This window comes from Girardinichthys multiradiatus, chromosome 13, assembly GCF_021462225.1.
Source record: "Girardinichthys multiradiatus isolate DD_20200921_A chromosome 13, DD_fGirMul_XY1, whole genome shotgun sequence".
In the NCBI taxonomy this organism is placed as follows: Eukaryota; Metazoa; Chordata; class Actinopteri; order Cyprinodontiformes; family Goodeidae; genus Girardinichthys; species Girardinichthys multiradiatus.
This window is the reverse complement of record NC_061806.1, coordinates 38,565,206-38,590,365: the sequence shown is the minus strand read 5'-3', so window position 1 is coordinate 38,590,365 and position 25,160 is coordinate 38,565,206. Positions and strand designations below refer to the sequence as shown.

At 37.2% G+C, this 25,160-nt stretch overlaps 1 protein-coding gene across 3 annotated transcripts in view; it reads right to left on the bottom strand.

Annotated features, from left to right (window-relative positions):
- Positions 1 to 25,160, bottom strand: part of rbms3 (RNA binding motif, single stranded interacting protein) — a 453,566-nt gene that overhangs the window by 349,378 nt on the left and 79,028 nt on the right. For all 3 annotated transcript variants that reach the window (XM_047383175.1, XM_047383169.1, XM_047383170.1), the window contains exon 3: positions 11,784 to 11,993. In XM_047383175.1, coding sequence (XP_047239131.1) covers positions 11,784 to 11,993 — 210 coding nt within the window. The remainder of the gene's footprint in view (positions 1 to 11,783; positions 11,994 to 25,160) is intronic.

The window sequence follows — 25,160 nt, the reverse complement described above, 5'->3', positions numbered from 1 at the left end:
TAAAATGTGTGTATCTGATGATCAGATGAGGGCTAGAATGTTGATGGACCTTTAAAACAAGAGCTTACTTTCTGGGTGAGCTCTTTTTTCACTCATGACAGACTGAAGTTCCTTCTACTACTGGGCAATAACCACAATTCAAGTTTGTAGGTTACCTCCAAACTGAATACAGCCTGGTAGAGGCCTTGTTGTTGAGTCATTAATTTGTGTGCCAGAATTTCCTCGATGCCAACCGAAAGTCCTTCGCCAAAGCTCACAGAATTCTTCCCACATCAAAATCTTTGGTTCTCCAATCAGTCCCTTCTATGTAGTGCATGAACACTGTCTCAGGAGTCCCTAAAGACATTCAAATCCAAAAATGCCTCAGTCTGATGGCCATCCCCACTCAACCAAATGGTTGTCTGGTTCCCACAACAACTGGCCCCATTGTCCTTTAAGCACCAGCTAGTAGATGCCACACAGGGAAATGATCTCATGACCACGGTCAATTCAGATTCCATGTCCCCAACCTCTAAGACAGACCCTCCAGGAGGTTTGATGCTGAAATTTCCCTTAACACTAGGACTCCCAGAATTCTAACACTACTATAACTCCCGAGTCCGTCAATTTCACAACGAGCTTTGAGAGGGCGGTGATGACATCATCGCGTTACATTGGTCAGAATGCTAAAGGTTTTCTTGCATGCTATAAAATTATGGTTTTGACAAGAATTAATAATAGTATTTGATCAAAACCTATTATGTTTTCTTATTATTTATAAATCGTACTGAAAAATAATACAGAGTAGCAGGTAAATTTGAAAAAAAAAGCTTTACTGATCTGACCAAAAGCTGGACAGCTACATGCTACGCCTCCTTTCACCTCGCGGACATAAACTAGTGCTAAAAATGCCTTCAGCTCATCCACACTCATGTCCGAGGAGGAATCATCTCGTAAAACTCTGCGGGCCTCAGCCACACTGCAGCCCTGAACATAGATGAGCATTTCGGCGTCCAGCAAGCAGAAGAATGCAGTCTGGGCATCTTAGATCTGCCACTCTGTCAACACATTCTGGCTCTGATGCCTCCCTCTACTTTCTTCCTCCTCTACCACTGTCCACACAGCACCATCCTTTCCTATCTCCTTCTCCTTCTCAGGTATGCGCTCATTTTGTGATACCTATCTATGACCTAACTTATTGTTTATTTCTTTGTCCATTATCAGTATCTTGATTTGTAGTTTCGCTCCTGCCAGTGAGCTGGATTGCTGGATTTATAGCTGAGTACTGGGCACCAGGCTCGTCTCCCTGTCTCTGAACCTGCACTGATCGTGGCAATTTTGCTATATAAATAGTTTATATATTATTGGTTTACTAATCTGAAAACTATAATCTAAAATGATAAAATTGTTACATAGGCTAGCCTTTTACTACCGTGAAAAAATGCGTCACAACCTTCTGCTAACGGGACGACTCGTGTTTTTTTTAGCCGGGGGAGGCTCACTCTCTGACCCGCTGTCCCTGGAACTGAATGCTGACCAAGAGCTGTCAGAATCCCTCTCGACCCCAGAATCACGATCATCTAATTTTTGAAGCATTTCCAATGTCTCTTGAGCAGAAAATATCCTTCTAGAAGCCATTTGTAGGATGCCAAAAATCTTCTTCTCAAACTGCTTTCTAGAGTGGCTGTTGCTAGGCAACGCTCGCGCGTATACTCAGCAGCGGGGAAAAAAAATATCAGTGTAAATAATAGCAGCTGTGGTAGTTAGAGTTAAAAAATATTTAGATCTTTTATTTACTTTATTTTTTTTTAAAAAGAGACATAGGAATACAAAAGACACAGGTTTACAAAAAGTCAGGATGCCAGGAAGATAAGAGTTTTAATAAACCAGAGTTATGGCATGTCAAACTTTCAAAACTGTTAAATTGACAGCCCTGGGAGTTCTAGTGTTAAGGGGTTCTCTGCTAGATTTTCCCAGTTAATCCTTGCCCAAAGGGAATGTAGTTTCTTCTAAATTAAAAATTAGAATATTAATATGTTGATATGTATGTCTGTGACAAAAGTAACATTTATGGTTTAAAAATGTCCTGAAATCTTGTAAACCATATGTACCATTGTAATAGTCCAAGAAAGCTGCTGCTGAAGAGACTCTTAGCTACAGCAGCTATCTCTTACATACCATGTGCAGCATGTCCACCTTTACTGGTATTACCAATTATAGACTGTCATGTGAATTGGAGGAGAGCACCTACACAAAATATTTCCTTTGGCCCCTTTGTGTGCTTGTGACCAATTCTCATCAGGTCAAAAAATCTATACCTCAGCGTTTATTCAAGGCTTTAGGAGTTGTTGCAGCACATGTGGCTTTAAGTAAAGAATCCAATAACACAATTTACAATCAGTGACTTGTCATGTTTTATTACACCAAATCAGCTGAGGGTTGTTACAATCTCCACAAATGTCAGCTAAGCTCTTTGGTTAATAGTAGATATTAAGTAGAGAGGTTTTATGAAAGGAGAAGAAATGTCATCTTCCTCTTTTAACCCATCTTTTTTAATCAAGTTATAATTTTCTATATTATTTTCATTTATAAGTAGATTATATTTTGCTGTGTAAAATTTCATAATGTTATTTCTTCACTGTTAGGTTTTCTAATGCAACCTTCCTTCTATAAAATGGCCTGACATGTGTGATACTACAAAACAAAAATGCAAATGAACATTATAGAAAACAACATAAATGTTTTGACAGCCACACATTTCCAGTTAGAAACTATTACAGATAACTACTGCTTAAAATTGACTGTTCTAAGGTTATCGTAAATGTTAACATAACAACAGTTGCCATACAAGCTCTTTAACAATAAAAGCCAAAGTGTTTTTGTATTTTTCAGTCAGTTTTTCAGGTACATTGTCACAAAGAAGGAAGCATTAAATTTACACCTGAAATGTGCAGAAATAAAACACCAAGGAAATATACTTACTATTTCCCAAGTGTTAAAAGCAACAAAATGTTTAATATAATTCAAATAATTTTAACTGAAAACAAACAGGGCGGCACGGTGGCACAGTTGGTAGCACTGTTGGCTTGCAGCAAGAAGGTACTGGGTTCGCCTACCAGTCGGTGGTCTTTCTGCATGGAGTTTGCATGTTCTCCCTGTGCATGCGAGGGTTCTCACCGGGTACTCCAGTTTCCTCTCACAGTCCAAAAACATGACTGTTAGGTTGATTGGTCTCTCAAATTGCCTTTAGGTGTGAATGAGTGTGTGCATGGTTGTTTGTCCTGTATGTCTCTGTGTTGCCCTGCGATGGATTGGCGACATGTCCAGTGTGTACTAGAGGCTGACATTTTTTCGGGAGTCCCACGGGTCACGGGATTCCCACGGGAAACCCGCGGGACGGGAGACAGCATCAGTAAAGATCCCGTGATTGGTGACGGTACAGGATAAAAAATGAACGGGAGGAGACAGGAGCGGGAGCTAACTAATAGGAGGGAAAATAAACTAGGATCAATTGTCCTTGGAAATGTAAAACTGAGACTTTGTTATAAACTTTAAGAAAAAAAAAACTTGGATCGACGCCGCCATTGTGTAGTTTTTTTTCAAGAAGCCTATACTATAATGTGAGTCAAACGAACTACACGACCCACAAGCCAACAGTGCTTCTGCTCGATGTTTTCCACCTGCGTTCAGGATGTAGGGAGCAAACGCAGGTGGAGAACTGGACGTGGTAAAATTGGATTTGTAACGTAAAGTCAGAAATAAGGACTTATCTATTAAACTCATAGAGCTGACAGGAAAGTCGCAAATATTACCGAACTTCAGGAGAGTTGAATGTAGCGGTGTTAACACGCAGTATGCTGCTTGTAAAACGTGTTTAGTCGTAATCAAGTTCACCAGCGATTAAGGGACACTTGTAAAACAGATTCTGGATTAAATCAACCCTGCATCTCTTCATTCATCAAACCAAAAGTACCATCATGTGTCAAGTCTCATCTGACCAACAAAATTGCTGCATGTGCTCTAAAGATTTAAGAGGTAAGGTACGGAAGCCCGTGAGGGGACATGGGGAAATTTATTTCTTTATCGTCCCCACGCAATACTTTTGCATTCGGCATTTTGGAGCAACAGCACAGATGACAAACTGCTCATAAAACAAACATTGATATGTGATTGATATGGTTTATTTGTCATATGCAGGTTAACATGCAGTAAACAATGCGATTAAATGCTTAGGATAAGAAGAACCGTTCAAATCACGATAAAAACAAAAACACTAATGGCGTACAAAAAAAAAGTACACATCATGCAGCAGTAATAAGGAAATAAAGTGTCACAGATGTGGTTTCGTGCAGTTTTATGGTCCAGAGTTCAGTAGTTTGACAGCTTGTGGATAAAAACTGTCTTTTAGTCTGATTGAAGATAATTTTATTTAAGGCTGATTTCAAAATAAAACTCAGTAAATCTCAAAACGGGTGTAGTGTTTGTTTCAATTTTGCAGTTATCTGGTTTGGAAACTATCCCACAAAGTATTGCGAAATAACGCAAAGACTATTGCGTGGGGACACAAAAGAGAAAAAATTCCCCATGTCCCCTCGCGGACTCCGTATAGAAAGGCTTCATCAAGGGAAGATATTAAATAAATATGTTGTGAAATAGAAAAAAATTGAATGTACCATTAAATGTACAATTTATTTAATACATCATTAAATATTAAGTGTACCAATAATTATGTCATGTCGTCTTTAAAATTATACTTAATTATTCAGTGGCACATTTAATTTCATAATATTCCATTTCATGATATAATGGTACATTTATTGTTTCTAATGATGTATTAAATAAATAAATGGTACCTTTAATTTAATGGCACATTTAATGTTACATTTCTTTCATGTTACATTTACTTCACTTATGGGACATTCACAACATTTATTTATTTAATGATGATTTTATTGTATTAATTTTGTCCAGTTTGACCCTCCATTCTTGATGCCTGTATAGGAGGTCATGTCAGAATTTAAATCAGGTGTTCTGGATCAGACACACATCTAAAACCTGCAGAAAAGGGGTCCCTGAGGACCAGGGCTGTGAACCATTCAGGTACAGTTTCTAAATTGTGAAGGTAATACCTTTTTGGCCTTTTGTTCAACAAGTACAGTTCTCTTACTAGGTGCATTTTTCTTTCGTTTCAGCAACTTGAAACATACAAGTAATGTCATTGTTCAAAGGAAACAGTCACTTAATAAATAAGTAAAATACAACTATGTACATTTTGTTTATTCAACTAAGATAGGCATGGTCTGTTTCCTTGTTTAATATTTTATTATTTCTTCATTATTATTCTTTTTACTTTAACTGGCCTTTACTACAGCTAAAAACAGGGATCTAACTGGTCCTTCAAAGAAACAAATTGCCAAAAGACTAAATGAAGAAAACTAAAATGGGAGAGGCACAGGAGTGGGAGTCGTTCTGAATGGGAGCGGGACGGGAGTGGGAGTCAATTTACCAGGAGTGGGACGGGACAGGATTTTTTTCGTTATGCTGGCCTGGGATTGGGATGGGACAAGACATTTTTCTGTGGGAGCGGGATGGGACAGGAGAGAAAATCTACTCCCGTGTCACCCTCTAGTGTGTACCCCACCTTTCGCCTGTAGACTGCTGGAGATCACCAGCTCCCCCGTGACCCACCATGGAATAAGCGGTATAGATGATGAATGAATAAATGACAAAAAAAACAAATTATTACTTCTGCTAATTAAATACTTTAACATAATTCAATTCAGTTTATTTATATAGCGCCAATTCACAACACATGTCGTCTCAAGGCACTTCACAACAGTCAGGTACATACATTCCAATTAATCCTAACCATTGAACAGTGCAGTCAGATTCAGTTATTTATTCAAATTGGATAAAAAGTTTTTCTGTCTAAGGAAACCCAGCAGATTACATCCAGTCAGTGACTTGCAGCATTCACTCCTCCTGGATGAGCATGTAGAGACAGTGGACAGTCACTGGTGTTGACTTTGTAGCAATCCCTCATACTGAGCATGCATGTAGTGACAGTGGAGAGGAGAAACTCCCTTTTAATAGGAAGAAACCTCCATACTGTATTAATTAATACAGCTTTTGATAGGAAAAACTAACTTAAACAAAACTTTACCATTTAACTATCCAAATACCCCCACTAAAAAGAAAATATAGAATAAACACCTGCTTAATCTAGAAATAGTTTTCAAGTGCTTATTTAGCAGAATATTATACATCTTGCTGTTCTACTCTATAAAAAGCAATACTCCAAGTCTAACAAGTTAGTATTATCTGTTAAATAGTTGGGCTATCTGTTCTGGTTGTAGTTTGTATTCAGCTTATTAACAGACAAGCTGTTCAAAACTTCCCAAATGTAGTTTAAAACAGTGTTACCCTAAGAAGAGTTATTAGTGGAAATATTGGTAATATTTTCAAACAGCTGAGTATGACTTTTAGTATTCAATTGAGAAATGTTTTAGCCTCTTTTCAGCCAGCTGACCAGCTGGCGGTTGGGAATCAAGTTTACAGTCTTCATCTCTTCATCTCAGTATACCTGAACTAACGGTAATGGAATGGGATGATCTTTACCTTAATTGGCCCTTATTTGCCAGTCAGAAACTCAAAAAACTAATTAGGGAACACACAAAATTCAGCACAACCAGTTGGCGCTGCAAACAACACTCTTAGGTGTACATGATATTATGGAGGGAAGACTCAAAGTTAGTTATTTTCTATATCAGTAAAGTTTTTAAGATTAAGTCAAAAAAAAAAAAAAAAAAAAACGGTTTTCTAGGAATTCTTCTACAAAATAACAAGAATACTAAATGTAGTGCAGCAAAATTCATCTGTTTTACTCAAAGCTATTGTTTTTACCTCTATCTGTTATTGAACATGCTGGAGTTGGACGTGCTGATAGCCGTTTGCAATTTCAGAGTTAAGGTAAGGATTTATAGTCTTTAGAAAATACACAGTATGACTGCTGGTTTAGTAAAGCTAGCTGCTCTATTAATGTTAATTGCTAATATACCATGCTAAAGACTGTTTCAAATGTCAACTCAATAATTTTTGTAAAGAATAATAAAACCCTTTATTTTAAAGTGAGCTCTCTTACACAGCAGCATGATGTCTTTACTCCTAATATAAATAATGTATGGACCCCCCTTTAATGAGAAATCAGACAAGTTTATTAAATTTATTAAAATCAGTAATGGTAGATTAAAGTTTTCCAAATCCTGTTCAAAAATTGGCCTCCATTTATGATCACTGCATTTCTGATTATTTGGAATGTAAATATACAGAATGTCCTGATTTGGTTAAAATATTGCTAGGTAATAGGAAACACCACATTTGGTTTACTCTTGCACTAGTCATGGCTCCTAATTTCTACATAACTTTCTCCACTTTAGGTTTGTCCTTCCACGCTCCCCCTTTGAGCAATCTTCAACCCACCATATTAAAAGTGGAAATGTATCTGCTTCCATTGTAATTACAAACCCACTGGAGGCAAGTCTTCTTGATCTCTGCAGGATGCTTGTTTGTTTTTCTTTTTTCATGCCCTTTCTTGCCTTTCACAACGAACAGGACAGATGCATGCTGAGCTATCAGTTTTGTTTTTATTTTCTTCCTGTAGGACGTTTTTGCATCTAATAAGCTTGAAATCAAAATAGCATTTTGGGAAGCAATAAAAACGTTGCAAAAAAAAATGAATATTTGACTGTAAGACTTTGTAAAATGAGAGAAAGTCTGCTTCAGTCTGTTGGTGAAGTGAAGAATTTCATGTACAACCCAATATGTTCTGCAAATGACATCCATGTCATACATAAAACAAGCATTCCAGACTCAAATCCTGGAAGTATGTCTCAGCTGCATGAAAGGCCTAGCAGTGGGGGAGAAATTTCTTTCTGCAGGGTTAAAAAGGAAATGACAAAAAATAAAACAACCATCCATACTCTTCCATTTAAACAGCCCAGTCCAAGCCAGCAAATTTTACACTAGCTTAAGGGGAAAGGGTGAGGAAGAGGGTAAGAGTCTGATGACCCCATTGTGATCTGTAACCCAGACCAGTTAGGTTGTTCTATAAGAAGTGCGGTTTACCGGCATCTTACAAAAACAAAAACACATTCAGGGCAAACAGAGGAGTGTGTGTGTCTTGTTTTGAGAATGTTCTGGTGACTGGGAATATTTTGGGGGATTTTTCATCTTTATTCAAGGGCTTCTGTTGCTGAATACAACATGTAATTTCTCTGTTTTACCAAAACATTAAAGCAGTGAAGCTCTCTAAAACAGAATAACCCTTCACATAAGGTCATTAAAAAAATTATCTTATTTAAACTATATATTCATAGGAGCCATTCACCTATTTCTTTGCTTTTATGTCAGATATTTGGTTGACAATTATAATTGTCAATGCAGCCCAGTCAGATCTCAGTTTTTAGTTTTTGAAATAAAGAAATCTATGTCTATAATATGATTTAACAGCTCATAGAGCAAACTTTAGTAGTTTACTCTTAGCAATTGTTTTCCTGTATTATTATAAGTCTCTAACATAGATCTCTTCAGTAAATCAAGGTTTCTCTGCATTGTTTCTGCATGTCTCTCTTCAGGTCCTGCCACAGCAGAATAATCAGAGGTCCTAATTTGAATAGATCAGTACAGCACCTCAATTATTGTCTTTTATAGTCTCTCTGTTGTACATTTGCTTTTGTATTTGGGATCACTGTCTTGATGTACAACCCTTTGTTTTCCTTTGGCAGTTGAACAGATGGCCTCTAGTCTCACAGTAGAATAGTTCAGCATGCAAAGGAGATCATGATTCAACTTGATGACTGCAAGATGCCCAGGTATTCTATAATTAAAAATTATTACACTTATACCATCATGCGTGATAGTTGTAGAGAGTTTGAAAGTTTAGTCTTTAACAAGTGAAATGCATGCTCAATTGGGTTAAGGTCAGGTGACTGATTTGGCTATTCAAGAATGTTCCCCTTTGCTTTACTTAACTCCTGGACTGCTTTGGCTGTATGTTTTGGGCCACTGTCCATCTGTATTGCGAAACGCCGCCCAATCAACTGCATTTAGCTGGTTTTGAGCCGTGTTTTAGGGATGATGTGGTAGGCTTTGGATCATGAGTCATCACACACCTTGAGGCTTATGAGAGGCTTGCACCTTGGAGTGAACCCTATGCATTTACTTTGATGCAGTCTTCTCTCCAGGGTAGACTTGGATATTAAAACGCCTACCTCCTGGAGAGTGGTTTGCTGTCCTGAAGGGTTGTCTCTTCACCATGGAAATGATTCTGCGATCATCGACCACTGTTGTGGACATCCAGGTCTTTTTGCGTTGCTGAATTCACCAGTGCTTTAGATGCCACTCTTTATATTGTAGCAGTTTCTTGGATGGGGTTTTTCTATTTGCACAGTTTAAGGATGGCTTGTTTCATCAGCATGGAGAGCTTATTTGAGTGCATGTTGTCTGTTCACAGCAAAATCTTCCAAATGCAAGCACCACACTTCAGATCAACTGTAGGCCTTTTATCTGCTCAAATGATAATGAAATAATGGAAGAATTGCCCACACCTACCCATGAAATAGCCTTTCAGTTGTCAATTGTCTAAGTTATTTTGGCCGCTTTAAAAAGAGGGTGGCAAGTTAAGCTTCCGAAACTTCTAGACCATTCATCCAATTTGAACATAAATATTCCCAAATAAAAGCTGAGAGTATGCACATTATGTCCATGATATACCTGAATAATTGGAATATGTTTCAGTAAACGGGTAAAAAACAAACAAAAAAAAGTGTCCAAATATATATGGATATAAACTGTATGACACTATTGCAGTGTTGGTCATGGTGACAACTGTGTAAAGCAAGGGACTGAGACAGAAATCTGACAGCAGCAGAGACACTTAATGGAAATTTCCTCCTCTACTTTCTAGAAACAAAGAATGCTTTCAGGTAGCATACAAGGCATGAGCTGTGCAACATGGAGCTAACGTACAATGATGACTGTCTTATCTAAATCTGATCCAATTCTTTTACCTCATGCATGCAGATGCTTTAGGGAAGTCTCAACATGCAGATAGGCAGGCAGATGGGAGTTAAAGTGGGGCACATTTAAGATGAGATTGTGGTCATGGGAAAGCTGGAAAACTAGAGAAAAATGGAGCAAAGGCTAGTAAAAAATCATTTAATACAGAAGACATACAGAAGAACAACACGCAATCATGCTCTGTGGTTGTATTCCTCCTCCAAAATGTTTAAGTCACTTTTGGAAAGCTTCCATGTTCCTCAGTAGTATTTTTGCCTTTTTAAAAGCAGAAATTCAAATGATGTTTTTTTATGTATAGAATGCAAAACACAACTGTTTGACTTGTAATATGTAGATTTAGTTTTTCTGCTGCAAACACCTTGTGTTACTATAGGGTAATAGGTTTAGGGTGATTTTCTGGTAAAATGCACATTGGATGTGCACTAAGAAGTTTAGTTTTGGTCACATCTGACCAAAACACCTCTTCCACGTAGTAGTTGCTGTGTCCTCTGCATGGGTTATGACAAACAACAACTAGGGCTCATTGCTTTCGTTAGAATATAGGAGATATCTTGCTACTCTTCCATAAAGGCTCAATTTTTGCAGTGCATGACTAAAGTTGACTATATTGACTAACTATCCCACCTGAGCTGTGAATCATTACAACTCCTCTAGAGTTACCATGGGCCTCTTGGCTTATCAGTTAAGGTGGATGAACATGTTTTGGTAAGTTTGCAGTTGTGCAAAACTGTTCCTTGTATCAGATGACAGATTCCCAATCTGTAAACATATGTTCAAAGATTGGGGATCTTTTTTTACAACCTTTCTAAAATGTCTCCACAACATTATCCATGACCCGCCTGGTGTGTTGCTTGGTCTTCATGATGCTGTTAGTTCACTATTGTTCTCACAGAGACCTTCACAGAACAGCTGGATTAATACTGAGAATAATTTACACACAGGTAGACTCTTTTCACCAACTAGGTGCTGACTTCTGAAGCTAATTGGCTGCACTGGACCTTGTTTAGGGGTATCAGAGTAAAGGGGCTATATATTTTTCTGATTTTTAAAAAGTAAAAATGAAAGTTCGAAAATCAAACACAATTTTCCTTCCAATTCACCATTATGCACTACTTTGTGTTTATCTATTACAAAATATTGAAGTTTGTGATTGCAATGTGATAAAATGTGAAAATATTTCAGGGATTCTGAATAATTTGGCAAGAAGCACTATTCCTGAAAATAGAACTCATTATTTCTGGCTTACTCCACTCAAGTCTGGAAATATATGCAAAAAAGAAAACAGGACAAAAAAAGTCAAACCTGGCAGACTGCGAGAAATGAATAAATTCCTGAGATAATAACAAGAAAAACAGTCCAGAAGTGTCTCTGCCTCAATTAGCCTCCTTAAGCATGGTCAGGGCAGGAGATGAATGAAATGAAAATAAATGAAGTAGTAGAGAGGAGGGGGTGATCAGTGGTCAAATGAGAAGACAAAGCAAAGGAAGGGAGGAATAAAAAACTCACAGGGACTTGAGAGGAAAGAATGAAACATTACTGGTAAAACAGAGAAAAGAGCCATAGAAAGATAAGGAAAGGTATGCAAGAAAAGAGAACATTTTGTGTCCATACTAAAAGAACTTTCCCTTATGGAAAAGGCCACTAATGGATACCAGAAAGAGAGAAAGAGACAGGCAGGAAGAGCACTGATGTATTCATCCAACAAACAGGCTAAAAGCATTACTCACAGCTGTATGTGCAGTGCAGTAGGTGTAGCTTGCGTGTGTGGAAGGAGGGTGATGATGTCGGTTTTGTTGATGGTGAGGTATATAATGCTGAAGACTTGGGCAAGAGAAGTGGTTGCTCCAGCTGTCTTGACCACCGCTGACACCAGTGGCCCAACTGGAGCCAATGGGAGCTGTCTTACTGCTTTGGTAACCTCTCACTGCTGCACTTGGCTAAAGAAGCAGAACAGAAAGCAAATAGAAGAGAAACTGTAAGGTAGAGCAGCAATTAATATTCGCATTGACATAAATCACCATCACAACTGTGAGCACCCCTAATTCTAGCATGGGCAAGTACTGACAGCTTTGTGCACTCTTGGTGACCTGTGTAAAAAGCGAAAGCAGGATGTTGTTCTGATCTGAAATCTCCATGCCAGACTAACAAGATTGTTCTCACACTTTCTTTTCACGCAAACTCCCTTTTTATTCCTCTCTCTCTGTCTCTCACTAGGAGCACCAGATGTTGTGAAACCCCCTTCTGTCGCGGTTGAGATGTGTTCTTGCTAGAAAAATGCTGATTGGTTTGATAAAATGCTTGGATTATAGGCAGGCAACAACCTTCCCAGTGTGCCATTATGCGCTGGGTATAAACAGGGTCCAGGAAACACAGGGCTGAAGCTGCTAACACTCTGGCTTAAATTGCTCTGAGATGGGTTACCTTGGTTGTCATGCCCACTGGAGCACAGAAAAAATATGGAACACACAAACACATGTTGATTAAAGGCATTTTAACAAAACCATAAGGCAGAAAACTGAAAAAACTGATTTATTTGTTTACTCTGCAATATATTTAACAGCAGCATGTGTTACTGTTTAAAGAAGATTCATACGGTGGTATACTGTTATTTGGGCTTTTTCTGCTACAGTGAAAATCACATAAAAAATCAGTGAAGGTACTCTATTAAATATTTTGCTTCACATTAACAAATATAAATTTAATTCCTGCTGGGGAGATTTAGGGAACATTATGGCCTAATAACTAGAATTACCTAATACTTTTATCTCTAAATCAACTAGTATAACTCTCTTTAATCTCTTTAATCCTAAAGTCTTTGTTTATATTATGTTTATGAGTTTTTTTTACAGTGAAAACTAGATAACTATACATTTAAAGATTGCCATATTTCCTAATTTATTTGTTTAGCAAAATAAAAAAAAATACAATTTATGAAATACAAACAGTTTCCATTGCTCGGTTTGTATATAAGTGATAGATGCTGCAGTTACACTTCTACACATTCCAAAATGAACAGTTTGCAAACATAAAACTTAATGACATCAAGAAAAAACTCCCTTGTTCTTATATTCACCATCTAAATTGATTAAAGACACAAACCACAGTATGCTTTTAAATCTACTCTGTGGTTCTAAGAGACGTCTAGTGGCTCAAACTGCAAACAGCAACTAAATAAATATGATTGCATTTAAACCCTAATACTTTAAATGTGATGTGTTAGTGACTAGTGTTTGGCTGTCTTCTGCCGAGCTCCTCTCAATCCCAACAGCTGTGCGATGTGACCGAGAGCAAGGCACATCTGAAAGTCAACTACTCAAAAAACAAATTCACCAAAGACCTGAGAGGATCAGATAAATACTAAATCCTACTGTTAAACATGTAGGCCAAATGTTCAGCTAATAGGACTTCACCTAATAAAAATCACCTTGTTGATCAAAAAATAAAAAAATTTGTAAACAGTGTTATTTTTAGCATTATTCAACTGAAGAAATGCGAACAAACCAAGTATCAGTATCATTTTATTAGATCACATTAAAATTATACTATTACTTTCTTTTTTAGATTTACTCCCACAATGGAGTCAAATTACATAACATGTAAACTTCCAACTACTGGCCATGATTTACACCATATGTTCAAATTACATCCAGAGAAAAAACAAAGCACTTTGGATTAAGTACAGCTGTATATCACTAGTTAGCATACATTCTCACTGAGGTCAATGCCATCCCCACACTGGAGTTACAGAAGAAGACCAAAGGCAGCATAACATACTCACAGCTGTGCTTGGAAAAGCTTTCCAAGCTCATATTCTTCATCACTTATGATCCATAGGGAACATTGTAAGGGCTAGGCACTGCATAATAAGTAAAATATATCACGACAGGTTTAGGGTTCATGTTAACATAAAACAGGAGGATTCTGCTTCACATAAAGCAGTATAAAGAATCTATGGTTAAAAAGGAGTCCCAGTGGTGTAATAAAAATAAATAAAATGAAGAACAACAAATGTGTGAAGAACCCATTTTAAAAGGAAAAATATCAGCCTAAAGACAGAGAAGAAAGTGGAAATTTTTCCTGCTTTTAACAAAATCAAAGTCTCAGTCATAGGGTCAAATTTGAGAACTTTGTGTGGGAAGGTAGGGCACATCATCATTTAAAGCTGCATCAATCTCACTGAACCAAGTTATTGAGAGCTGTAGAGTCATTCGCACATTCAAAAGCTGCTACTTGAAAAAGCCAGAGGGGAAGGATAGCCTTGAGTACGGTACATTAAGCTGCATGGCCAAAGACGCTTTTTTAACGCAACTATTCACCAGTTCATAGAGTTTAAGTGCTGCCTCTAGTCATGCAACAACCTCCAGTGGCCTTATAAATGGGGATCATTCAGCCAAAGAGGAGGTATTTCAAACTAATGCACACAGTGTATGCAGAGGTATTCTGTTGAAGACTCTATCCCAAGGCAGCACTAAATTATAAAAAATGTTTCATATGCCCAAGTTGTACAGAAAAAGGGGTCATTGGTGAAACTGGTTTAAGGCTGCATGGTTTATATTCAGCCTTTAAATCATAAGGGAAGGGCTGTGCTTTAACATGGCGCTGAGATCTGACAGTCTCAACATTCGTTTACCAGAATGCATGATTGGTCCCCAGACTGAAATTCATGTCACAGACTTTCAACACCTCATCAGTGAGCTGCAGTCAGCCCATATATTTCTGGCTTATAAAAGGATATGATTACACTTGCTATTTTTGCTTTAAGGGGGAATGATTTACATATAAGAAATAATCCTATTCAACAACACTCATATTGACAGGAAGCAGAGACACTGACTTACTAGCACTGTGGAGAGCTTTTCTAAACCCACCAGTTTTTTGGATGCAATTATTAACAAATAAATAATAAATTGCATAAAATAAATTGTATATATTAAAACTTTGACCAGTGCACATGTTCCATGTCACTGAGCTGCTGTTTGTGGTAAAGCAACTATTTTTATTATACCCATATTTTTTCAAGCTTTAAGAAAAATTATGTTGTAAACAAACACCCACAGAAACAAGGATACCTTATTTGAAGTTTGGTTTCGTTCCACTGTGTATGGTCGGTTAACTGAAATCCCTGAAGTGCCTTTAGGTGTGAGTGTGTGTTGTCTTTGTGTTTTTGTGTCGGCCCTAAGATCGACATTGCAGTGACGTTGTGCACTTTTATGTTTTGAGGCTTGCAAGGTAAAAAAATAACTACAGAAAGATTAATAGGCAAGGAGCTGTAATCAGTCTAAAACACAAGGTATAGTAATGACTTTTCCAGTTGAGTTTTGTTCGTACAAATAAATCTGTCCAATGCCCTGAAGGATATTATTAGTACACAAAGAGAAAACTCCATAACATAAGATCTAATGGCATTTTGGAAAAAGGTAAAGATTTTATTAAGACAAATTTGGATTTTATCAGAAATAACACAAAATATTTTAAATTCTGTTTATAATAATAATCCTCAGAAAGAATTACTATGATAAGTCCTGGCAGGTCAAAGCTGGACAGAAGTAACACATGAGACTGGCCACAAAACCTGTAGGTGCATTTGTAATAAAATCTATTAATTTGCTTTATTATACATGTAAAAATAGATTTATGGAAAGTTATCAGTGCCAGTTATAAGTGAAAAGGTCAGATAATGCTTCACCCACAGCACATTGTGACTCTATTAACATGCTGAGAAGAACCAGAGCTTGGCAGCTCTCCCAAGTCCATTTGTCTGTGTTTAAGTGTTTTTCTCCCATCTCTTCTCTCCCTCTGGTGACACATGTATAGTTAGGGCTGTCATAGGATGGCCCTGTGTACACTGCAGAGCGCCTCTGCATAGCAGACACAGTTTTAGTGCTGATTTATATATAATACAAATAAATCTACCCTGATTGTGGCAAATGTACAGGTAATGGCAGATATGGGTTCCTGAAGGAGTACATTTAAAATAGCCAATTTTAGATTTCAGAAGCTGCAATGAAATTGTACCATGGGATGATCAACTAATATGAACACTGGTCAAACACAAACTTGAAATGAAACTCCCCCTGTGTTAACTAGTATAGTACAATTAAAAATGCTTACTTTCCCGATTATGTTTTTACGAGATACCTGAGACTTAAGAAATTTAAAATGTTTCATATTTCTTTTAGCAGAATGAGCCCAATCAGATGTGGCACAGAATTATTAGTACATTTGCTTTCTGAACACCTAAGACGTTATTTCCTGACAAGTTAGACAAGTCAACAAACTGTATTTTAAACTACAGGATTTAAGCTTCACCAACTGATAAACCATCTAATAACAGTACTTTTTCTTTGTTCTCTGAGCATTAAACGACATTGCTCTCTGATAATCTGGCAGACATTGTGCCTTAAAGCCATAAAGCAAAAAAAAAAAAAAAGATTTACCAGAACAGGGGTCTTATTCAAAGTGTCCTGGCTTCCTGATGTTCCTGCTTTAACTTGAATCTTGTTTTTTTAAGACTGGACCAAAATAAAACCTAATCCTGCTTGTTGTCTCTCCATATTCCTATTTTATGCAAAGCCAAGGCAGATTGTTGAATGACCGCTGAGTTATAATTAGCACCTACAAAAAAACAATAACCGAAAAACCCAAGTTGTAATTAATATCCCTAAAATTTACCCTTTCTGGCCTGGGAACATTTTGGGATTTCCCCAGAATGAGTTGCAGGGTACAAACACATAAGAAGTTTGGCAGGTAATGATAACAACGTTTTTAATGTGACTGGTTAATGGAGCCGACCCTTATCTAATCTTCCATTCTTCTTCATTTGCTTAACCGAGAAAATATTTTTTTTAGCATATCTCAATAGTAACTTCTTGAAAACTGTTCAAAACATCTTTTCAGTATCAGTCACTGTTCTTAGTGGAGTCCAACCCTTTTTTCTTGATGCCAAACCAGTACATTTTGACCAACTCCCAGTAAAACCCTTTAGTATTCATGGGTCACTAAGCAAACCTTACCTACTATTCCGTACCTAAGAATCAAGCATAACCTTAGCGCTGGCAGGGCATACGTGGACTTTGACGTTGGATTTTAGGTTGGATGCAGTTCATTTTCAGTTGGAAGAAGGTAAACAAGGAAGCGATTACCCCTCACTGGGCCTCCACGGCCACTTTCACAGGGCCAAATACCTCTCATCCTCTCATATTACCTCTGCTTGCCTCACTCAGTCTTCCTCTTTGTCTCTTTAATGCTGCTCTAAGAAAACAGGCCTGTGATTCAGCTGAAAGTCAAAGGGGATGGGAAATGGACTGCAAAAAGGCAACTAGGTCAGGGGATGATGTTACACATGGAATGGTAGACTGACACTTAAACAGGGATAATTAATGCAGATTATAGAAGGAAGATTTTGCATTTGCCTCAATGTGGTTTACCTAAAGTAGTTCCTTGTCAAACTGTGAAATTTAGCTCGTACAGATAATCTATCCTCAAACTGACAATCTTCCAATTATCTTTTATCTATGTCTAGGATATTAGGGGAAATATATTGGTTATAATGTCCAGTTGTTGATATTATTTACAAAAAAGCTTGTTTTCAGTACAAATAAAGACTGATAAGAGGCTGAAGGAGCCAAATAAAAAGTTGAAGTCTATAAGGGAGAGAAAAATTAAAAACAATACCGGACTGACATTTATTTTTCTGCATGCATATTGACCTCTGAGAATCAGGTTACCAAGTCAAAACATAACCATTCAGCACATGGAGCCTTAAATAAACTTCACAATAATCTTGTTTGCTATCTGTCTCTGCAAATATTTTTTGGGGATTTACATGATTACACTCTGATTACCTTTGAGCCAGCTGCTGCGGTAAGGCGGATGTAGAGCTGTAAATGAGCATTTTACCTCTTGTGGAAAGCAAATGAGAGGAAATGGAAGTTGATCGGACTAACAGACATTATTGTTAGCCTTGGCTGAGAAGTAACACTTCTAGCAGGAAAAAGGCGCTGGAAAGACACAGTCCTTTCCACTGGTTCCCTTTATGCTTGAACAAACAAGAAGCAGTATACAATCACCCTAGTAGACAGGCTAAGCAAACATTTCCACAGGGGTACCTCAGCATGAAAAAGGTCTAAGCAACCATCTACAACAAACCGAAAAACTTCCTGTTTGGATTACATATGACGGATCAGTAAATGTGAGTTTCACTTCTTTTTGGTGTCTTTGTTTCGACCTAATCATGTTGTGTTGGTGGGTTCAAGAAATCATGGATTGACTTGTTCAGATCAGCACTGTTTGCAGAACAAATCAGCGTGCTTCTAAACAGTATTTTTTCACACTGCAGAAGGTATATCTACTTCCAAGATAGGTCCTGAAGTTTTGCCACCAGAACATCAGACTGTAACAACATATCAATATCATACACAAAATATATGCTTTAATGTTGCCGCTGATTGTCTAAACAGAGACATTTTTAACTAATTTGGAGTCTGTTATATTAGCTGTGCATCCCACAAAAGTCTTTTAGGGCAGGGAATGGATTGAAAGTATATGTTTAAGATTTCCAACAAAGGAAGGAATCCCTCTCTACAAGGTTTAGTCAGCTCTGCCTCAACTTGTTCTTCCACAGAGTGAACCTCCAGGTTTTACTTCTGATAAACCCTAAACATATCTGTGCTCACCTCTCTTCTTTGGTTCCACAGGTAAAGTGTACATCTGCTTCAGAACAATAAAAGCCAACATGACTTTTATCTCCTCTTCAACCTTTAATCTCATGGTGACTGCACTATGATTAAAGTTTTAAGAAAAATAAAACTGATATGTTTTCTTTCTGATAGATCTGGATTTCCAAAGTTATCTAGACTGCAAAAGTTTTAGATTTACAAACAATTTTGATTAGGGGTGCATGACCTGGCAACAATATTTAATGTGATCAGCCGTCAGCATTGAACACATGATACGTAAACCATACCAGATTGCACTGATGACAGCCTACTTCGGTGTGATGCAGGTACTGAGCACAGAAAACTTTAAGGTAGCCATGTTTTAAGTGTCATTTTTATGTATTTAAAACTGGTGTTGAATGAAGAACGGGGATGTAAAAAGCAATTTACAACAGAACTGTATTTTTTACAATATGCTGAGTCATGTCTATGGTTCATTCAGGCTGCAGGAAAGCACGAGAGAGCAAGATAACATCAAGGCTGCAGAAAATGTTAAGCTTTTAAATTCTGTCAAGAAACTTACGGTATTTTGAAACATTGGCAGCCTTTTGGGAAAATCACAGTTAGATTAAAGATTTACATTCTATAAAATCTAAGCCTAAGATTGTAGTAATGCTGGCCGAACTAAACAGTAATATAAAAAAAAGAGCATAAAATGTCCCAGCGATGGAGAAAAAACAGAGCTTGAACACACAATTCTGATCACTGCATCTCTACTTTTAATTATTTTTTGCCAGGCCATCAAAAAAAGCATTATTATGGTATGGTGTTCTCAAATATTGGTCATGGTGAGTTATGAAATTTCCATTACCATGCATTACCATTAGTGAGTACAGTGCATCGTCTGTATAAAAACACAATACACTTTTCCAAAAAGACAGCCCCTGAAAATGATTAATGAATAGTTGATGAAACATTTTATTTTTTTTAAAACTTTGTAGGTGAGCTTTAAATTTGGGATTTATTTGGTAAATGATACTGTTCTACCCTAGGGTATGGTATTACCATATTCCTGCTCAGTTCTAATTTGTAGTCAAATAATAGACTTTTAAACACATTTAAAGGAAATGGAAAACTAAATCACAGAGCTCCAAGATGTAATATGCAGTAATTCATCAACAGTATGATATGGACAGGTTATAAATGGCTGTTGCTAAACTATGATTACACTTTCTCGTCCAGTGGGGCAGCAGAGCTACATGCGAGTGAATCACACCTCCAGCTTTCACCGTGACATTTCAGGATTCTTTCCATGTATGCTTTTTTACACCCACCTTCCTGTCCAGATGCCTTGCTTTATCACTGTCTCCTTTTGTGTCTCTGTCTGTCTTTCTGTCCCTTTATGCCTGCCCCCCACGCTCTTTTCTTTCATCATTCTATAAACTTAAGGTAGGATTGATGCCTCTGACCGCCGGAGGCCTCTGAGTCCAGCACACTAAATCCTAAGTGGAGCTCTGTACCATTACAACAACACCTACACGACACAGAAATAGACACCCAGGATCATTCAGTAAGAAGAGGTGAGATTGAAGAATTATATAGGAAAACTCAAATAGCAAAAAAAAGTCCTGAATCATCACTCCATTTCTTTATATATATTTTTTTTTCAAATAACCCAGACATTCTTGAAGTTATTTAAAATAGTCTTAAGCTTTCTCGTGGCTTTCTGAAAGTCTAAAAGTCTGTATTTAGCCTTTGGCAGCTTTTTTCTCTAATTTTATGTTAAATTGTTTTCAGTTAGGTACCAGATCTTTACCAGATTTTAGATCACTGATTTTTTGTGATTATGATTGGTAAGCATGCATTGCCACATACTGCCTTTGTGAAAGTTTTTTAAGTCGAACTTAAAAAACTTCAAACCACAGATGGACCAATAAATCGGCTGGTGATTGGAATTAGATGAGTTTTTGTTTGATTGGATCTTACAGGTTTTCAGCTGGTGGAAAATCTGCAATTTTTCTTGGCTGCAAATGCACCACACCAAAGACCTTAATATTTTTGGAAACATGTCCTGAGGTCTGAATAAGCTAAAATTTAAGCTGAAAAAAGCTCAACTGTGAAGCCACTTCTTCTAACTGACCTACAATTAAAAGAGGGTTGTATGTCTTTTTGTCGAGTGTAGATGTAGACTTTATGTTCAGATCTTGTGCCCCATAATGGCTTCATGTCTAGCAACGGCCATGCTCCAGTGATTTCTCATTGCCTATTCCACCTTCCACCGTGAAGAAACTCGACACCAACTTCAAACCTACACACCAGTCAAGCATCATGAACTGTACTGGGAGTCTGAAGTGCAGGTAGAAAGCAAGCAAAACACTCTTCATTTTTGTGTATCCTACATGAAAAGGTCCAAAACAGCTCTTAAAAAAGAATTTTTAAGAGTATAAAGTGAAGGGCATCTGTCAGTTTCTCTCAGAGCACAGACTGTTGAGCACAGAAAGCAAACCTCAGACACATTTCAAAATCCAGACGTATAAAAGGCTCGAGGTCAAAAATTCCCCACAGTTACTCCTTTTTCCCATTTATGTTTGAATTTATTTATTTTTTTGTTCTGTTGCTTTTGTCAGGTTCCGTGGTGGCTCAAAATAAAGAATTAGGAAAAGAGCCAAAAGAGCTGCAACCAAGTCAACGCTGCCGTCTTCCAATAACACTTCTTGATAAAAGTCTATTTTCTCTGCACACTGTCTCCACACGATGTTATCATTTATCTTCAAATTCAATAAAATCCTCTCTCTCTGCTCCAAAGAAAAGTGTGAAGTTTTGAAATGAGCGCACTTTCCCATATCAGGCAGGCTTCAGCAATATGATCTGCTAAAATGCTGAGGGTGTAGAGATGTGCAATGCAGTTATGAACACAGAGTGTGATTAAACCCTGGAATTGTTTGAATTAAACAAGAAGAACAAAAGTTTGCTTAGTAAAGACAACATTATCTTCTTGAAAGAATCAAATTAAGTTTTTTAAATTGTGTTTTTAGGTTCGTTTTTTTTTGCAAAGTGACCACATAGATCACCTTTCTTCTTGATGCACTGCAATTAAAGCCTTAGGTGGCATTTTTTTCCTGCAATGTTTAGGAACATGAAAACTGATTCTTACACATCAGTTCAATGTTTAGTAACTTTTACAGCATTCAGTACTTTACTCTCATTAGTTTAAGAGCAAACCATTTCAGTCCAGTGTTTACACCCCTTTTTAATCAGTATACATTGTCGAATGAAGACTGTGCACATCGGGAGCAAGACACTGAATGCTTAATGATTGTGCAATATTTTATATGTCAAACTACATCTCTAGCTCCACTATCTCTCCATCGCACACATCCAGCAAATGAAGGAAAGGGAAAAAGAGGCTGCAGTAAAAAAAAAAAGCCAAAAAAAAAAAAAACTGAGCGATCCCGCTACTCTGCACCCCAGCGGAGCATAACAGGATACACATGTAGAGTCATGACCACATTCCAGCTTCTCTCTAGACCGCTGACACAGGGACATGTCAGAACTGTAGTTCTCAGCCTCCTGAGAGCTATACAGCCACTGTTTTAAAAGGACTGCAGTGTAACATTGGTACACCACCTGTCAGAAAAATGTGTCCTTTTTCTTCTGTTGTCCATTTTTTATATTTCTTTGCTTTTTTTGTTTTTTCTCTTTTCAGAAAAAAAGACTGTGTGTCATAGTATGAGCTCCATTTTTTCCCCTTTTAACTTAAAGAGAAACAAAAGTAGTTATATGATTTTGAAGTGATAAAATATATAGTGAGTGTTTTAATTGCAGTAGCATAATCTCACATTATTTTCTCTTCTACAAAATATTGGGTGTCACCAAATAGTTCCAATAAAAAACATGCAACTGAAGCCTTTTTTATATTATTATTATTATTTTTTAGCTGAGCAGAATATCTAAGTAACATTTGATTATTAATCCATGACTACTTCGTATTCTGGTGTAACTATGGTGGGACAAAGGTATTTTTCCAAGCCACTCTTAAAAATGAGTAAGACAGGAGAACATGCAATCTAAGACACCTGTGTACTGACCTTCATAAGTAGGCAAACTGCTAAAAAAAAAGGTAATCTTAATCTGCCCGTATCTACAGTCAGGGCAATAATTAAAATGTTTAAAACAAATGAAACTGTAATAAACAGGGCTACAAAACACACAATGAGAAGGATGGAAAGTTCATTTCAATGCTCACTGTTGGGTGCTCTTCAGACATCATAACATCAATTGAGGCTAATCCAGATGTAAGCACAGGAGACTAACATCAACCATTCACACCTGGGAATAGATTTCAGTTACAGTTACCTGCTTTGTATGCAAAAAGACCTGAAGAGACATTGCAGAGTGGGCTGTCCACTGTGGAATAAGCAGGGCATTACAGGTCTATTAATGTTTCATTAATGTATCATTACAGATACATTCAATCACTTGACCTACATTATTTACGATCAAAAAAACACAGTTGATATTCACTAAAGTCACATTTTGGCTACAAACTTTTGACTCTTGTTTCTTTACAAACCCTTGAGTTTAACTGTGTGGCTTTAGAGGCACAATATCAGGGAGAAAATGGAGAATAAATTATGTTGGACTATAAAAAGCTTGTCATCAGTGCACAACAATTTTAACCCATGTAACAGCACTGCAAAAGAACAACTGATGGCTTGATGAGGGCACACACCTTTATTACCTTACACACACTCCTCTGCATAAAAGTCAGTAGACAATCCACAGTATACAGAGATTATAGGTGCATGAGCGATTTTCTAAGGAGGTGACTTCAGCTGGTAGCGTACAATCAGCTCTAAAAAAATTTAAGAAATGACTAAATTAATTCTCATAACACATCCAGGTATTCACTTATAAATAAAGTCAACTTCTAAGAGAACGTCTCTTTTTTTATTCATTTATTTATTTCTGATTTATTCACTTTCGAATAGCTGTAGCCACTCAGGTAATTCTGCTTTGTTTGTATCAAGTAGGAGAAATCCATGGTGGACAGTGGGTAGTGGGGAAACACAGTATGAAAACGCAAACAATGATCATTAGTAACATTAGTTTCAACATTGTTGATGTGAATTAAAAACCTACAAACAAACATAAAAACAATCCAAAATTGTTTAATGAAAAGACTATCCATTTGCATTTGTTTCTGTTCATTTACCGGTTTGATAGAAAGAGGAATGAACAAAGTTTTATATGATTTTGTCTACACAAAGTAACCCTGTATCTCCTCCTTGACTTTAATGAAACATATACAGAGCACAGTATGTGTTTAGCATCCAACCAGCCAGTCTGTGGTCCGTCAGTGTATCCCAGAGCGCACAGCGTTTAAACTGCTAAACTAATGTAAATACAAGCCTTCCAGAACACCTTTAAAGGTAGTCTGAGGGAAAGCTAACCTTAATGCCTCGAGTGACCTAAACACCTGTTTTTAGCAGAGTCCAGACAAGAATGCTCAAGACAAATGTTAGTACTTTGTGTTCATGGGGTCCTAGACAGCTGCAGCAAAAAGTGGGAATGAACAAAAACTGGATTTTAACACCAACCATTAAAGCAGTTTATTTTGAGGCCTTTAATGAATGTCGAGAGTGCTTGTTAAACAGACTTGTGGAAAACTAAGAACTTGGATCTCTAAGTACAAACGCTCACACAAACTATCAACACAGGCACTGAGAGTTGTAAGTAATATGCACTCAAAACTCCCAAAAGCAGTGCCAGCATTACTATTCTACTTGAACATGTGTGCATTTGGTAATTAAGTTAATTAAGTGGAAGCACTCGTGCCTGCCCTGCGGTTACGTAGTGCAAAGTAATTATTTTCTGCTTACCAGTGATCATGTTAAAACATGCCCTTTGAAAACAGCTATATGAATGTTGAGTTCATCACCTAAAGCTCAAACTGATTTAAAACTGAATAAATTAATTAGATATTTAAAAAACAAACCCTAGATAGAATAGAAAGGTATTTGTTGGACACTGCAAGTTCAAATACTGTCAAAATATACAATTATCGGATGAGAATTGTTGGAAATTGTACAAATTGTTTTGTTCCTAAAATAATTTTTACTGCAGCTGAAACTGCACATTTAATTCAGATGCTAATTTTAGTTTTGTGCTTTATGTATAGGCTAGCTGACATTTTTATTTTAGAAGCACTGGCACAGGGTAGAGAAAAAAAGTGTCAACTAATGAACTTTGCTTTCTTCAAGATCCAAATCAATTTGTCGCACACTGAAGGGTTCACCAACATTCAGCAAAGGACAAACTAACAGTAAATCAGGAAAAAGAAGGGAGGGTGCACCCAGGACTACTGAGTCAGCTTGAGAAACTTCATGATTTATGCTGGTCAAGGCAATCAATTTCTACTTATGTCAGTTAAAGAAAAAAACAGCA